This window comes from Scaptodrosophila lebanonensis, unplaced genomic scaffold (genome assembly GCF_003285725.1).
Source record: "Scaptodrosophila lebanonensis strain 11010-0011.00,11010-0021.00 unplaced genomic scaffold, SlebRS2 tig00000001-arrow-pilon, whole genome shotgun sequence".
Taxonomy (NCBI): Eukaryota; Metazoa; Arthropoda; class Insecta; order Diptera; family Drosophilidae; genus Scaptodrosophila; species Scaptodrosophila lebanonensis.
The window spans coordinates 20,447,017-20,463,517 of NW_022060529.1; the positions used below are offsets into that span (position 1 = coordinate 20,447,017).

Genomic DNA, 16,501 nt, shown 5'->3' on the forward strand with positions numbered 1-16,501 from the left:
CAATAATTCAAACGCTCGAGAACCATCCAATCTCGGCTGGCAATTGCCAGTTACCACCCGCCTCTGTCAACCAAGTAGATGCGTAAATATTCAATAGAGACGAAAGGCAATCTGCTGAAAATGTTGGAATTTGGTATTTGGTATTTGGTATGCAGATGATTAGAAGGTCACCAACAAACTTACAAATTTTCTTTCCCATCATGAATTTTTGTAGAGAGAAGTGGCCTGTTCGATCGAGCATAATAATTCGACAAATAAAAGCCCAAAATGCCAACTTATTGTGTTTCAATATGAACGAACATGTATAGACATTTAATTTATTTGCAATCTGTGCAACCGACTGTGAGTTTAAAAACTTTATTGGCTGCATACCTTTTCTATTTCAATGCAGTTCTCAAATGAACAAGGAATTCAAGTTGTAATACGTTGGAAATTGATTTTTAATGCGAGCATAAAATTGAAATTCTAAAGCACTTTCAAAAACATGTAGGAGTTCATTTTCAATTTTAATTTGAAAACAAATGTGAGTTGAAAAATGTAAAATGTGAGTTGTAAATGTACTTAAGGAGCAGCAGAGAAGGTCACAAGTATTGCTAGAGCATGATTAAAATTCATACCTAATACTAAAGCTTCCTATCAAATTATGTGTGCTTCAACTTAATAAAAATTGTGTTCAATAATAAGTAGGCACTAAAGTAAGACTAATCCAAATGATTAACCAAACTTTTACTATTAACTTATCAAGCCCTTAAATATTGAATATAGAATTCGCAAATGCCATAAAAGAAGAACTGCTTCAAATAGGTGGTCTAGGTGGTTTTATATTGCGACTGCCTTGTTGTACATATTCATAAAGAAATGCCTTAAAGTACTTATATGCTTAAATACTCTCACAATTATTTTAAGTTTTTACTTTAGTGTTGGCTTGTACTGCTTAGTGCAATTTTGATTGCTTCTCGCTTATCTTTATTTGTGAAAAGATAGAAAAATCGTTTCTAATCAGTGTATTTTAACATAATTTAGTAACATATCAGATATATTATTTAATGTTTAATCTGTGTGTATTTAAGCCAATGCAACTGTAAATCAGTTCACATTATTCATAAGTATTCAAATCTATTTATTTATTAAACGTTGGTACAAAAATTAATCAGATAAGATCAATAACTAAACTCAACTCTGGCTGCATAGGTTTTTAAAGTTATGCTACTGCTTCCTTACATTCCGATACTAGTTCCATGAAAATATATTCTGAAAGCCGCATGTGCATACTCTATTTAGTGTCGGTTTTACAAGCATGCATTCCGTTTGTATAAAAGCATGTACTTTGTATTCTAATTTGCAAACTATTTACATTAAATCAACATTTTAACAACATCTTCTTCAGTTGCAAATGTATGCTGTTTTCAGGTTGACTTAGAAAGCAGCATCAGCATGTTCGACAAGAAATTTCCACACAAAAGCATATTTTTGGTAGAAAACTCTCAAGCTACGGAAGGAACGAATAATATTTGATGTGTAGTGAATAAAAATATATGAGAGGGAGTGGCAGGCTTTAAAGTCACAAGGCCAGTGAGCTACCTCAATGTAGAAAAATGTATGCAAATGGCGAGTGAAAAACCCGCCAATAAAATGAGGAATGCCTGCAAAAAGTTTTCTGTGCGTTCGACTGCCAGGGACGTGCATGTGTGTTTTTTTAGGTGTGTGTGTGTGTGTGTGTAAATAAGTTTTTACCCGGATGTGCGCCGCTGTGCTGTGTTTCATGCTCACACATTACGCATCATCAAAATGCAACAATTTCGGTCCATTGCCATTTTAAAGCGCTCCTCGAGCAGCTACCGACGTCTGTTGCCTCACAAAAGGAACCACAGCAGCTGCAGTTTGACAAGAACAACAGCAAAAAAGCGCCAGGCAAGGACCTTGACTAAACTGCAGGCAATTTTGCACGTTGTCGTTGCCTTTTCGATGCAGCACGTATGTGAAAATATTTATGCAACCGCATGTTGCAAAGTTACATCTTTAAAGTGCTGTCATCTCTATTAATTTTAATTTTGAAGCAGACAAGAACAAACTGGCATCTGGTTTTGTATAACATACACCATTTCCAAAGCTTTCCGACTTCATTGTATACAAAAGTTTTTAGCGAGATTCCCTTATATTCATTAGCTTGTACGCTGAATGTCTTGAAATAAAATACAGAGCAAAAGATGAATAGGTTAAAAGTAGGGTGTGAAACCATAACAATCCCTCATAAGGGTATATGTACATACAATACATATAAATGAGAGAGTATTGCAAAAAACTTTCTATATAGTTTTTATTGTTATTGTTCTTACCTTCTTTGTTGAAACTTGGCCAAAGTTTAACGCCAAGCGCAAAACTTACAAAATCGAAGTTTTTTAATTTCGCTCGTAATATTTATGGTGTGGCATTTTTGCTATTATTTTAACGAGAATGTTTGGCAAAGTGTGTAAGATATAATTTAAGTTCACAAAGTAAAAATGTTGTTGCATTCAAGCTAATGAAAATAAATAGACATTGAAAATTTTGGTGAGACAACTTTCAACTAAGTGATCTTCAAATCTTCAGAATATTATATTAGTATGCCCACAATTTTGGGAAAGATTACGATATTATGGGAGTATGAATTTTATGTTACACAAACATTACCGATATACTTAGATAAATCAGTACAAAGCTTTATAGTATAAGCTAAAAAAGTCGAAAAAGGAGAATTCCAATCAAATTGAGATTATATCTCATAAAAGCCTCCGGTAGATGGTAGAATTTTATTTGCACTTCTGCCAGCTATGCCTCGATTCACAAACAAGTGCAGTCATATACTATATAATAAGGATGGGACCAATAAAAAAGGTATGGTACTAGGAGCATAACGGAAGTGTGAATAAATAAATATATTCCTTTAGTTTGTCTGGTGGGTGGTGGTCCTTCGCTTTCTATGTGCCATTCCGGCTATTTTAGAATAAGCTTTCCGACTAACATTTCAGACTATATTCGTTTATCTGCAGTAAATGCTACAGAAATTCTTCTGGTTACGAAATGCTTCTTAATTAAATAAAATTAATAAAATCCAAAATACACAACACCTACATAGAGTGGTATAGTTTCAATAGAATACATTTACCTTAATATTGTGCCTATGTCTGAGCTTGGGCAGAGATTACACCTATGGCTATACTTGTAACTTCCTTTACGTTTGACCTTTTATGATGAAACTTAAAACGGAGACACATAAGTATATAGTAGTTATATATGTAGTATTAATATTAAATTTAAAGTGAGCTTTTCTACTTGATTAAAGAAAAAAGTAATTATTTAATACTTGGCTTTTATTTATTTTACGACTGTGACTCATCTAATTAGCTAAATAAAATGGTACAGGTAAATAGTAGTAGATTAAATTAAATAAACTTAAAAGAAGACATATAAATAGTAAATGGATGCAATTTGAGTTAAAAATTCCAAGAACTATGGAAGCTATGGAAATCAATAGTTGCGAGGGAGTGGGGGCTTAGGAGAATTTGTTTACCAAGTGGATACCGAGAACCTTGCGTTCAAACTGACAGACGGACATGGCTATATCAACTCATCTTGTCATACTGATCAAGACTTTATATACTTTGTGGGGTCTGCCAAGCCTCCTTTTTTTTTGTTACGTACATCCGCACAGATGTAATATTACCGTTTGGGTAAAAGCTATAAAAAGTTAAAAGCATTTATTTGAAGAAAAAACAACTCTCAGGAAAAGCGCAATAAATCTACAAATTTCAAATAATTCCATCACTGTTTCACAGAAAATGGGGGACTCCTATCCAAAGTATTTTTAAAATCCAATTGCCGGGCTAAGTAATGAAAGAATCAGACAACAACCTGACAACATTCTGTAGCACCATATGATAGGATCTCCACACAATTAAATGATTGAAACTGCTGCCTTCGGCTCAGAAGCGTGTGCTAAGCACAATATGTTTGAATTTAAAGCAAACACATTGGCAGTACCGAGCAGTGCTAGCTTCTTGGCACTATTTCGAACTGGTAAGCACCAAAATGGACGTGTTTACTGTTCACAAACAATCTAGCACTGATTGCCAGAGCGCCAACATCTGATCCCAAATGAGACTAGGGGCTGGAAGTGGGCGCATATCCACCGATTTTGAGTTTGCGTTTCGTTTCGCCCATCATCCAGTCATGACTTTGCCTTTGCATATATGTAGTATGTCGACTCGATTCTAATAAACAAAGCAACGCAACAGAGCACGCAACAATAAAACAAGAATTGACCTTTGTAACAGGCTTTGTAACAAAACGAAGCTCAATTGTTGTTGTTGCCACTGAGGATGCGGACGGAGGACAAAGCTGATGGTGCTAACGAGGGAATTTATGAACTCTTTGTTTGTCGCTCACACACATATACACTATCTGTCTCTCTGTCCGTCCGCGTGTCAGTTTATCTGTGGGCCTGGTTGTGTGAATTCTTGTTTGTATTTGAGGATAACAAAGCCCATCAGCCCATCAAGCACCCGAGGTGATATTCCTTTGCCTTGTTGACGTTGGCGTTTGAGTTCGTGCCACATTTGTTCCTCACATGGCCACTTGCTGTTCTCACTGCCTACTTCCAGGCTGGTTCTCAATGTCGCCTGAACGTACACGTACGTGTATGCTTGTGTAGGTAATTTAATAACGCCTGTAAGGCGCTGCTTGTCAAGAATGCGGCTTTTGTAGTTGGTATTAGAAATTTACACAAGAGCCACAAACGAAAATATCTTCGTGCTTTCTTCATTGAACCAGCTAACTGGCAGATTTAGGTCTCGGAACTTCGCAAAGCCGCACAAAAATGTTGCTAATTTCTGGCTTAAGGGCTCAGTTTTTACTTTTGAAATTTTAATGCAGCTTGAACTTGGCTTTTTGTTCGGTTCAAAAGCCACAGAGCCGGGAAATTTCTTCCTTAACTTCAGCCTCCATTCTAACAAGCTATAATCAACGTTGTCCTTGCAACATGAAGTGTTTGCCCTTTTGTGTTTGAGTGTGTTTTTTGTGGCATTTCATGGGGTAAAAAACCAAATCACATGCAAATACTTTGTGTACAAGTGAAAGCCGCAACAATGGAAACCATGTTACTCTCATTTCTTCCCATATGACTTGTCTCTTGTCTGGCCTATGACTAAGTGAACACAAAGGAGTGCGAACGAGCACACCCGCATTATGTGCGTGCGAATGGAGTGGGCTGGATTTGCGTTCACGCCTCTATACGTACGTGCATAGCTGACTATATACATTTTTATCAATTTAGTCTCAAAGCATGCCTTACACGTGGACACAAATTGAAAATTTTATACGAGCTACACCGGAAATTGAATGCTTAAGTGCGTGAGACAAAATACGTTTAACCTGAAACATTTTTATGCAGCGTTCCGCTTAATTATGAAAGCAATAAACAAAACTGCCACAACCATAGTGCTGAAGAGACTAACAAAGATTTTGTGGTAATATACATAAACCTATTAGTCTTGTGCTTTTAAAAAAAAAGTTAGAAAATGTTTATTCAATCTGTCCTCCAATAAAAATAAAAATATGTTTATATATACATTTGATTAATAATGAATTTCCGGATAATAAGCATTTTGTGTTAAATGCGAGTAATGTAGCTTTCTACATTGTTACACTTTTTATTTAATTATTGTATTAAATATATTTTAGCTTCATTTGTGTTACAAAGTTTTTGTAATCACACACCAAAATAATTTATTAATTTTTGATAAAGAGCTTTCATATAGCTCGACATTCTACAAGAAAAATATAGTACAATATCAACCGAATCTTCTTTGAAGTATTTCCTCACTCGAGCATCACCTTCTTATTTTCGTCAGCGTCGAAGGTTTGTCTGTAATAACATAATGTAATGCTGATCTACAAATGCGGCTTTATAGTACTATAAAGCTAGGAACTTGCTCTAACCGAATTTGGTCAAGAAGTTTCTATCGACACACAAGCCTTAGAAGAGTCTAGATGTTGTTGCCTTTTTAACTCGACACACGGCAGCTTTTATCTCTTCTTTTGTTGTTCTCGACAAATCAAAGACTGTCGGTCGGAGCCATAGTCACAAAAAAATAAATTTTATAACGTTGTTCAACGCAATGATATATAATACAACTTGTGGTCTACCATTTTTCCTTTCAAAAACTATACACTTTTCATTTAGGCGTACAATAATAATACATAATTCAATACATTTATCATTTAATAGTTCATCTTATACTTTTTTTTAAAAAAAGGATGCTACTCCTATTATTTTTTCACGTCCTAACCTCATGGAATGATGACATAATTGCTATAATGACAAAAAAATTGCCATTTGATATTCATTTTCGATTTAAAGATTACAGTTCTATTGTCATTTTCGTGCCCTTAGCTTTGCTTTTAGGCGCCTTTTCACATCGACATGTGTGCCTTTTTGGTGCTGCTTGAAATGACAATGCGAATGGCATTACCCTAAACTATGGCCCATGAATCCGTGAAGTAAACATTATAGTGAATGTTATTTTTGGTTTATGTTCCAAATTTAGCAGCTACATTCATGTTTGCATGTCGTTGTAGGCAACGCACATTCACTTTTGCGGAAACACTTTAAGGGCACACATTATCCTCGGACTAGTTGCCTTGGGCATGGGTATATTTGAGCTTGATGTGAGCTTATTTTAGCTTCCAATGTATCTATACCATCTGCAGGTCTTTTGTCAAAACTAACAGAGTGAACATGACACCGGCTGCCTTCTCGACATGGCTTATGGCTTAATGAAGCGACCCAAATGAATGTCAACATGGATCCAGGCAGATAGCCCCTTGGCTGACAAATGCGCTGCCAATGCTGGTAATAGTTTTTCACACGTGCGCTGCCAGCGGGCTCATCATGTTGGCCATCCATCGCTTTGCGTCGGTCAATACTCCGTTTTTTTTTGGGTTTTTTCTTTTTCATGGGGTTTTGCGATGTACTCGTAGATGCGGGGCTTGATGGTTGGATCGTGCTGCATCGTCAGCTAGACATCAAGTTGACTTTGGTCGTTGTGCAAACTGATGAGCATTATTCCGAGCCATCGATTATTTGACTGGTCTTGTGCGTTTTGTGGGCATCTTTTTCTCCCTCTTTTTACTTTTTTGTTGGACCGACAATTTGTACGTGAGCTGGCAAAAGAGACTGCAAATTTAAGATAATAAAGTTTGCTGGCACTCATTTAAATTTAAAAGCTACATAAATTCCTTCACATATTCTCGTCGTGTTGCTAACAAGAAGGCCACATGTATCAGCAATAAAGCCAAAATGAAAATGAAAAGCAACTACAACAACGAAAAAACGAGTGTAAAAAGCAAGAAGCTCAAAGATATTGCTCGTTGCTTTTCGGCTTAGTTTTGGGTGCGCTGCTGTTGTCCTGGCGCATTACAAGCTCCCTTAATCCACTGTAATACGTGAATATAATCCTTTATATGTAAACATCAGCAAATAAACAAAAGTCATCGCACACACATACACACATATGAGTCCATGGATGTGTTGAAGCGTATTTCGGCTTGTCTTTTTTTGGAAAATATTACACGGCATTATGTATTTTTTACGCTTGTTTGCAAACTTACAATAAATTGTATTGTGTGTCGTGGGAACAAAGCATTTTCCCTTGTCTTAAATATGCTGATTGTAATACGCGGCGTATGCGTAATTATTTTATTATACGACCCCAAAAGTATGCCACACAATATACACAATAAGCTACTTCAAGTATGGTTTAAAGTTGTATGTGTGTGTTTGTATTTGTGTGTATGTGTGTGGGTGCATGTGTCCGTGTATGCGAATGCAAAGCAGGTGGCTCCTAACTTTACCGAAATTTGTCAGTTTAAATGAAAATAAATGCTTTCTTTGAAAACTCCATTAAGTCGCATTTCATTTAAGGTGGAGTGTGGAGTTTGGACCTTTAGCTCAGCTCTCTCTTTCTGTGACTTCCCTTAATCCTAAGCAACAACAGTAAGTCAAATTTAATTTCCGCTTTATTTGAATTATGTTTCAATTATCTTTCGGGCTGCTAGTCTAACCAGATTCCATTTATGCCTACACCAGAATTGAGTAGACAATTTTTACATGTAAAACATAAATAAATTAAATAGCTCTTTTAAATGAAACATAATTTAGTGAAGAGCTCAACTTACCGATTTTTTTATTTTTATTTTATTTGTCATATTTATTTATTTATTTCATCGGTAAGCAATGCAGTCGATGTAAAAGAAAAAAGCAATCAATACAATAGAGAACTTAAACTAAATAAAACTAAAGAAATAAAATACTCGCAGCAGAGAGCTCGCTTGAGACTAAAAAGTAAAAAGTATTATAATTAGAGCATAATACTCGAAAAGAATTGTGCATGGCGGAATCACTAGTGCATCTGTTACGTAGAAGAGGCAGAAAGTTCCTTGTTGGCCTGGAAGGAACAGAAAAATGGAAACGACCTAAAAGCATAGAGGAATCAACATCTCCGACAATTCATTTGTGGAAGAACAGAACACCAAGAACTAGCTAAAAGAGGCAGGTTAATAAGCAGAAGTATCTTTAAACTAATATAACGGTTAGTTATAGTTTTACAAAGAAATTATTAAGTATCAAAATGTGTCCTCTATTCAAACTAATCTAAATAAACTAATCTTAAATAAGTCCTTTCAGTCCTTTGGATCTCGGGTTGAGGCGATAGTTTGGCGTTAATTACATTATGTTCTACTCGAATTGCTTATTCACTTCAAAATAAAGCTAATACATGACAATACACTTCTAATTAATGTTTTACATAAACAATGACCCCATAGAAACTTATCATATGTAACAAGTGCGTCATGAAAAATCAAACCAAATAGGGATTTGTGTTGTAGACAACGTTCGCCTTGTTTGGAAATGTATTTCATTTAAATTGATCTCACGTTAAACATAATGGTTTTCACATATGCGTACAAATTAAAAGAAATGTAATATCCAATATAAGTATTATGAAAGGTTACCTAGATTTTACTTTACAATAACGTTAAGTCGATTATATATAGCTGACTAGTAGCACTACTATTATAATTGTTGCTATTCGAAATGTTTGTGCTGCGAATTTTCACGCTTTATCCAGAGGTCTTTCCCAGATGTTACAAAATATCTGCATCATCAAAGCTTGGATCGCTTGACGTCAGACGCTATGATTGATGCGGATGGCAAACTTTCACCAAATAAATTCCTGATTCTGGGGGTCAGACACTACATAGAGAGTGCGACCCTATATACAAATATATATAATACACATACGCAATCAAGGTAGAAGCAGTCGCCCCCCAAAAGCTTCTTAATTCATGAAAATTGCAAACACTGACAACCACAATAAGTAGAGCTTTTTTGATGAATACGAATCGAGTGCTACAACAACAAGAGCTGATTTAGCTACGGTTTCTGGCGTTGCACGTGTGTGGAGCTCCCATTGAGGCCCCACAGTCCGCAGTCCGCAGTCAGTCAACACGGGCACGTCAAATCGAGATAAACGCGTTTGTAGCTCAAATTCGCAAGTAGCTATAAAGTAAAAAATAACTGAGCGATAGGCAATCGCTGATCGCATACTAATCGCGCACTTGGCCCGAGGGCATGCAAGATGCCATAAATCTTGTTCGGCCGTTATTATAGTGCAGACAGTTGATAGGCCAGAGTGCTGATCGTAGCACTGTCAGTCGTACCTCAGACCACATCGCAACCGTATCGTAACATGTCAAAGACATTCGCGGCCCTCGCCGTCGCCGTGATAAGTGCCTTGTGCCTCTTGCCGGCGGCCACGCATTGTGACACATCCTATTATGAGAAATACTACGCGGCACGTCGTTATGTGCCGCTCAAGCGGAACGCTCTACTGCCCTTCAATTTTACGCTTACACTGCCAACAGGCTTCGGTCTGGCGGCACACGAGCAGCTCGCTTTGGTGGGAAATCTGAAGCAGCTGGGTGGTTGGCGGCCCGATCGTGCTCTGCTCCTCAATCGCACAGACATAGCGCACAATGTCTGGGTGGGTGCCGTCTCGCTGCCGCAGAATAGCAGTGTGGAGTACCGATACTTTGTGACCGCTGTGAGTCGTGGGGGCGCCCTGCAAGTTCGCCGTTGGGAGTCACAGGTGCAGCCTCGCAGTTTCAATACGACACGTTTGGCGGGAAATCGGTCCGACGAGTTCGGGCGCCTCGATGGTGATGGTGATGGTGATGATGAGGGGCAGGTCACTCGAGGTTGGCTGAGCAGCGGTCAGATAGTGCAGTTCAAGCTCTTTCGGCGACCCTTGAAACTAGATGAGGCCACCCCTGGTGGTGGTGAGCTACGTCTCCGTCTGCAGCCTGTGGATCCTGGCACGTTGACACCCATTCTGGCATCCGCACGCGCCAATGTGGAATATGCACGCATGTCCTATGGCGACAGTCAGTTGCGGGAGCAACCGCAGTTCGGTGTGCCATACCAGGACGACGTTATACTCATATACCATGTCCAGCTGGCAGAAATCTCCCAAGTGGCCTATCAACTGCAGCTCTATGCCAGACAACCGGACAGTGATTTGGTGCATCTGCTGGGCTACCATTATGTGCAGCCCACATCTCTGCAGGGCAGTGAGGGCAACATTAATGCCAGCCTTGTCTCCCCCATTTGGCGGCACGTGATTGGCGAGCTGCAGCTCCAATATCTTGTGGTCCATCCCATGATTAATGGCACCGCAGATTTCCGCACCAGCTTTGTAAACTACTGGCGTTCAAGCTGGACGGCTTTGGAAATTGGCCATCGCGGCTTGGGGAAGAGTCTGACAGTGGCCACAAATGCGGCGCCCTTAATTGAGAACACCGTGTCCTCTATGGTGGCTGCGGCAGATCTTGGTGCCGATCTGGTTGAATTCGATGTACAACTGACAAGCGATCTGGTTCCAATTATTCATCACGATTACTCCATACGCGTGTGCATTGATTCCAAAACGCCAACAAATCGTAACGATCTGATCGAGGTCCTGCTCAAGGATATCACCTATGAGCAGCTGAAGAACCTGAAGACCTACCAAATAGTGGGCAACAAAATCATCGAATATCCGGCCCACAACAATGTCGAGCAAGTGGAGCAACGCCTCTTTCCCACGCTGCAGGATTTCTTCGAACGTGTCAATCAGAGTGTGGGCTTCGATATAGAAATCAAGTGGCCACAACAACGGGCAAATGGCGAGTTCGAGAGCGATCAGACTATAGACAAGAATTTATTCGTCGATCGGATATTGGAGGTGGTCCAGCAGCATGGTTGTGGACGCCTAAATATAATCAAGAGCTTCGATGCGGATATATGCACAATGCTTCGCCTCAAGCAGAACATGTACCCAGTCCTCTTCCTCAGCTCCAGCAAGGAGCATGTGTATGCCGATCCGCGGACCGACACTGTGCTGCAGAGCATCAACTTTGCCCAGGCCTTTGATCTGGCCGGGGTTGTGCCCAATGCCGTCTTAATCAAGGCCGATACGTCGCTGGTGCAACGGGCGAAGGCCCAGCTTCCACTAATACTGCTGTGGGGCGCGGATCTCAAGGATCGCGAATCCATTGATTGGTTCAAGGCGCAGGGCGTAACGGGTGTCATCTATGATCGCATGGACGTTTGGCTGCCTTCCAACAAGACAAACGCATTTGAATTGGAATCGGATCTGCCGGAATTCTTTCAGCTGCAGTGCACTCCGGCGTCAAATCAGCGTGTGGTGAACACCACCATTGAAAGCATCCTAAGCAATGTTAACTTTTTGTAGTTTTGTGTTCTTTTCTAAACTTTGTCGTTATACATATACTATGTATGTACGTGTATTTTGCTTGTAGGTATGTCATCAAATAAAATCGCTAGCGAGAGCTCCTTCTACTCTGTTCATCATTTCCTTTTAAGTTTCCTGATTGCTGCGCGTACTCCATTACTTGTCCTTGCTTTGCTCAGCTATTCTTTCGGACAGCTCAACCAAGCTGATTAAAAGTTTCACATAAAAAAGAAATGTCCAAACGTGCCTGAAGGACTTCAATAAAAATTTGATCCTTGGCAAAAGATAATTGGCTTTGAATTCAAATGTGAATTGACAAAGCGGAGACGACTCTTAAATTGTACCACCTTGCTTAATAAACCCTAAATAATAGCCTGGTCCCTATGGAGAAAACCATGCGATTAAATACTTTGCCTTTTAACTTTAAGAATGCAATTCAATTTCCAAATCAGTTTGGCTTTTAAATCATTTATTTAAATGTTTGGCATTTAATTTCTGATAAAGCATTTTACAACTTTCCCAGATAACTGTTTTATTGAAAAAGGTGAAACTTAAATATTCAACACTTCATCGAATATGTTTGTGAGAATATTCTCACACACGTACGGGTGCCATATATTTATTTATTCCATAAAAATAAAACACAAATTTGCAATTCTCATCACCCATTTCGTTTTTTTTTTGCAATGTGAACTTGAAATTTAAATGTTTAATGAAATCATTGCAAGTCAGCAGCTGTGCGGGGTCCCACATGACAGGCCGAACCCAATCCAACCAGAGCCAGAGCAGGGGTTAGCGTCGCTGCAGATGAGTGTGCCGTTTGTGTGTGTGTGTGTGTGATGATGCAAGCGTTGCACATTGAAGCTGCAAAGCTCAGGGGCAATCGTTTAAGCTGCAGCGCCAATTCCCTGCAGCGTTTTGTCGCCGACTGAATACAACAGCAGCCAAGTGAGCGCCGCATTTTGATTTGGGACGCCCAAAGCAGGGCCCAGCTAGTAGTATGTACTCGTATATCCGAGATATCTGTGCAGCATTATGGTAAAATTCATTTATTGCTGTAATTCATATCTCGTGGGCACGTTGTGGGCGTAATTTTTACAATTGGATAATTTATTTTGCATAAACAAATGCGAAATGTAGATTTGTAACTATTTATGGGAAATTAAGAAATATTTATGCCCATACATATGGATGTACAGTTTGTCAAGAACAAGATCAATTAACAAATTTAATAGATACATACTTTATTTAACCAATTTTTCATTTTTTCACGAAAAAATATGAAACCAAAAATCAGAATAAAGTCATCCGAGAAAGCAGCCTTGTATTAAATATCGTACTAAAAAATTTGATATATAGTATTTAAGTCCCTTATAAAACAATATATGCAAATCATTACAGAAAATGAAAGAAAGTTTTTTTAGCAATATATAGTCAAATACTAAAAAGTTTTATTTACTTATATAACATTTTTATTTATTTGTATAACATGTGGGTGTTATATTTTATATTCAAAAAACCCGACTTGAGAAAGAACAATTGAACCAGCCACAATAAACACTTGGTTATAAGTAGATCTTTAATTTAATAATAGGCTAGATTTTACCATTTTTCTGAATTTAATAAGAAGGTAATGAATACGTAAATGTTATTTAATACTATTATTTTACGGCATAATGTCATAATGTCTTTAGAGGACTTTTTGATTTCAAGTAAACAACTGAAAATCTGTAAGGTAAAAATATTTAATAAAGTTATATAATCTGTGTCAATGTGCACATTTTTTGAAAAATTTAAGCGAATTAGGAAACTAAACAAATTAATGAAATTGCAATAATAACAAAAGAAAGAAAGGTCTTCTGCCTCATACATTTTTCACTTTATACAAACCTAATATACTCTTATGCATACATACGTTTCAGGTAAAGGGTAAAGAAATTAAAAATATTTTTCAATATTTTTTTTGAGAAGTAAGTTCATATACGAGTATTTAGGTCCGATCACAAAAAGCTTCGCAGAGGAAAAACAAGGATAGATGCGTTGGGAACTTTTTGTTGACTTCACAAATCCAGGGAAATTAAGAAAAATTAACGTACTTATAGTTGGCATATTTAGATACATATGTACCCTATAAAAGATATAGAATTTCATGGCATTGTGTAATTAACACAATACATTTCTTACAGCGCCAACTGATGGAGGCATACATCCGTCAGAAACGCGCCTCGCCGGGCATGGTCCAAGCGAGTGATCTGCAAATCAGTCGACCCATGTCGGGGATGCGGAGCAACAGCCGTGAATTGCACGCCTACGACGGACCGATGCAGTTCATCAGCTCGCCCCAAAATCCGGATCAAATAATAACCAGCAGCACAGTCGTCTCAATGAGCTCCTCTAACTCGAGTCGTAACAACTCCAACAACATGAGAACACTAAGCACGATCAATCAAGAAGGTATGTTCGATACTCCCATGCGGATTTATTTATTTAGACATTGTGTTTGGCATATGCAGATCTAATTGAGGAAATCTCCTCGCATGAGATGGAGGATGAGGAAAGCAGTCCGGTAACGGCTTTAGAGGCACAGCAAACCACCCACTCAGCGAATTCCCAACGGCAACGAACGCGACAACAATCCTTCAGCGACACCCTGGACGAGGATGACTATGCGAATCGGAATATTGCGGGCGCTGCGCCCGTTAGACCTGCCGGTCTAGCATCTCCATTCAAAGAGCCCATTTTGGATAGTACGAGTGGAGCAACAAATGGCAGTGGCAGCACCGGTGGCAACGAGTCCGAGGGTGATCTCATCGGAAATATTGACCAGTTTGTGATGCAACCGGCGCCGCAGGGTGTGCTCTACAAATGCCGCATTACACGCGATCGCAAGGGTATGGATCGAGGACTCTTTCCAATTTATTACCTGCACCTAGAACGTGACTATGGAAAAAAGATCTTCTTATTAGGCGGTAGGCAAAGGGCAATTCTTTTAATTATTACGAAACTGACTCTGCTTCAATAGGTCGCAAGCGCAAGAAGAGCAAAACATCCAACTATATCATAAGTTGTGACCCCACAGACCTTTCCAGAAATGCGGACGGCTTCTGTGGGAAACTGCGCTCCAATGTGTTCGGCACGTCCTTCACGGTATTCGACAATGGCAACAAGGACAGCACGGAGAGTCCGCGACTCGATCTAGCAGTCGTTATCTACGTGAGTATAGGCGTCCATAAATGAAAGTAGCACAAGTCATCAATTTCCTTTTCATGCATTACATAGGACACCAATATTTTGGGCTTCAAGGGGCCTCGAAACATGACTGTCATATTGCCTGGAATGACCGAAGATGATCAGCGCGTCAAGATCAATTCGGCAGATCCCAAGCAGCAGGGCATATTGGACTTGTGGAAAATGAAGGTAAAGCGGAAATTGGCAGTCTCTTTTGCGCTATATCTCGCTGACACCCCTATCTAATGGCTTTTCAGAACATGGACAACATTGTGGAGTTGCACAACAAAACGCCCGTCTGGAATGATGAGACTCAATCGTACGTGCTCAACTTTCACGGCCGCGTGACACAGGCATCTGTTAAGAATTTTCAACTAGTGCACGATTCGGATCCGGAATACATCGTCATGCAGTTCGGTCGCACCTCCGAGGACGTTTTCACAATGGACTATCGCTATCCCCTGTGCGCCATGCAAGCGTTCGCCATCGCACTCAGCAGTTTTGATGGCAAAATAGCCTGCGAGTAGGCCATGTTTTCAATTGAAGATGCCTTATAACTACTATGTGGATGTACTTGATCTGGAATTATGTGCAGGCGTGTTAGCTGCTACTTACTATTATTTTTAATAAGTATTTAAGAAACAGTCAATTAGTGGTAATTTTGTGTAAACGCTATTTATGTAGGTGTACTATACATTGCAATGCTAAGTCTAATAATCTAGTCAAGACCCTCTGGCCCCAATTACAGTTTCAAGATTCGAAATTTGTATACTCGTACATAAACCGTACTTTCAAACTAAATGCTCACCGATTTTTTACACAAACCAAAGAAATTGACATATTGAAATATATATAGTAGAATCGAGGAAATTTATGAAGGACAAAATCAAAACATCAATTAAATGAGAAATTAGTAATGTATTTTTATGTATAAATGCAAATATGCATATAAATGCCAGTAGCAGCGCCAGAGTTTTTATGCTGATCACTAATTGGGTATAAACAATTAATTAATTTAAAGTGAACAAAATATACTATATATCAAAAAAATGTATTATAATACTTATAGTATGCGTCAAGTTAAGTTCGCAAACAGAAATCAACGCAAAGATTATGTATATTTATCAAAATATACATACTATACATGCAGTATGTATTTGAATTAATGTGACACAAATAAATCAAATCAAAATTTATGTACATTAAATAAAATATATTTTTGAATTGGAAACGGGCTTTTATAACGACAAAGTAAAATCACTCGAATGGGACTGAATATGAATATCAATTAAGGTAGGACTCAGAACAGACATAAAGGAATACATACATCTCTACAAATCCATTTTAAACAAGCATTACGAGTCCCATTTATAAATTTGATCGAATTTCAGTAAAAATCCAAAGAATTACGGTAGTTATAAAGTGGGTAGGTACATCAAAAA

The 16,501-nt window shown here is 38.5% G+C and overlaps 2 protein-coding genes across 2 annotated transcripts in view; both read left to right on the forward strand.

Annotated features, from left to right (window-relative positions):
* The window catches only part of LOC115624285 (protein king tubby), a 37,184-nt gene extending 21,272 nt beyond the window's left edge, over positions 1 to 15,912 (forward strand). Inside the window, exons 2-6 of the mRNA XM_030518911.1 lie at positions 14,018 to 14,285; positions 14,345 to 14,800; positions 14,854 to 15,044; positions 15,111 to 15,248; positions 15,317 to 15,912. Coding sequence (XP_030374771.1) covers positions 14,018 to 14,285; positions 14,345 to 14,800; positions 14,854 to 15,044; positions 15,111 to 15,248; positions 15,317 to 15,586 — 1,323 coding nt within the window. The 3' untranslated portion in view covers positions 15,587 to 15,912. The remainder of the gene's footprint in view (positions 1 to 14,017; positions 14,286 to 14,344; positions 14,801 to 14,853; positions 15,045 to 15,110; positions 15,249 to 15,316) is intronic.
* LOC115624273 (glycerophosphocholine phosphodiesterase GPCPD1) lies at positions 9,565 to 11,945 on the forward strand. Its single transcript, XM_030518902.1, has one exon. The coding sequence runs from the start codon at positions 9,789 to 9,791 to the stop codon at positions 11,829 to 11,831; it is 2,043 nt and encodes a 680-aa protein (XP_030374762.1). The 5' UTR covers positions 9,565 to 9,788; the 3' UTR covers positions 11,832 to 11,945.
* Positions 15,913 to 16,501: the final 589 nt, after the last annotated feature.

Coding starts and splice junctions, on each gene's coding strand:
- LOC115624273 (XM_030518902.1), top strand. CDS start 9,789: ATGTCAAAGACATTCGCGGCCCTCGCCGTCGCCGTGATAAGTGCCTTG.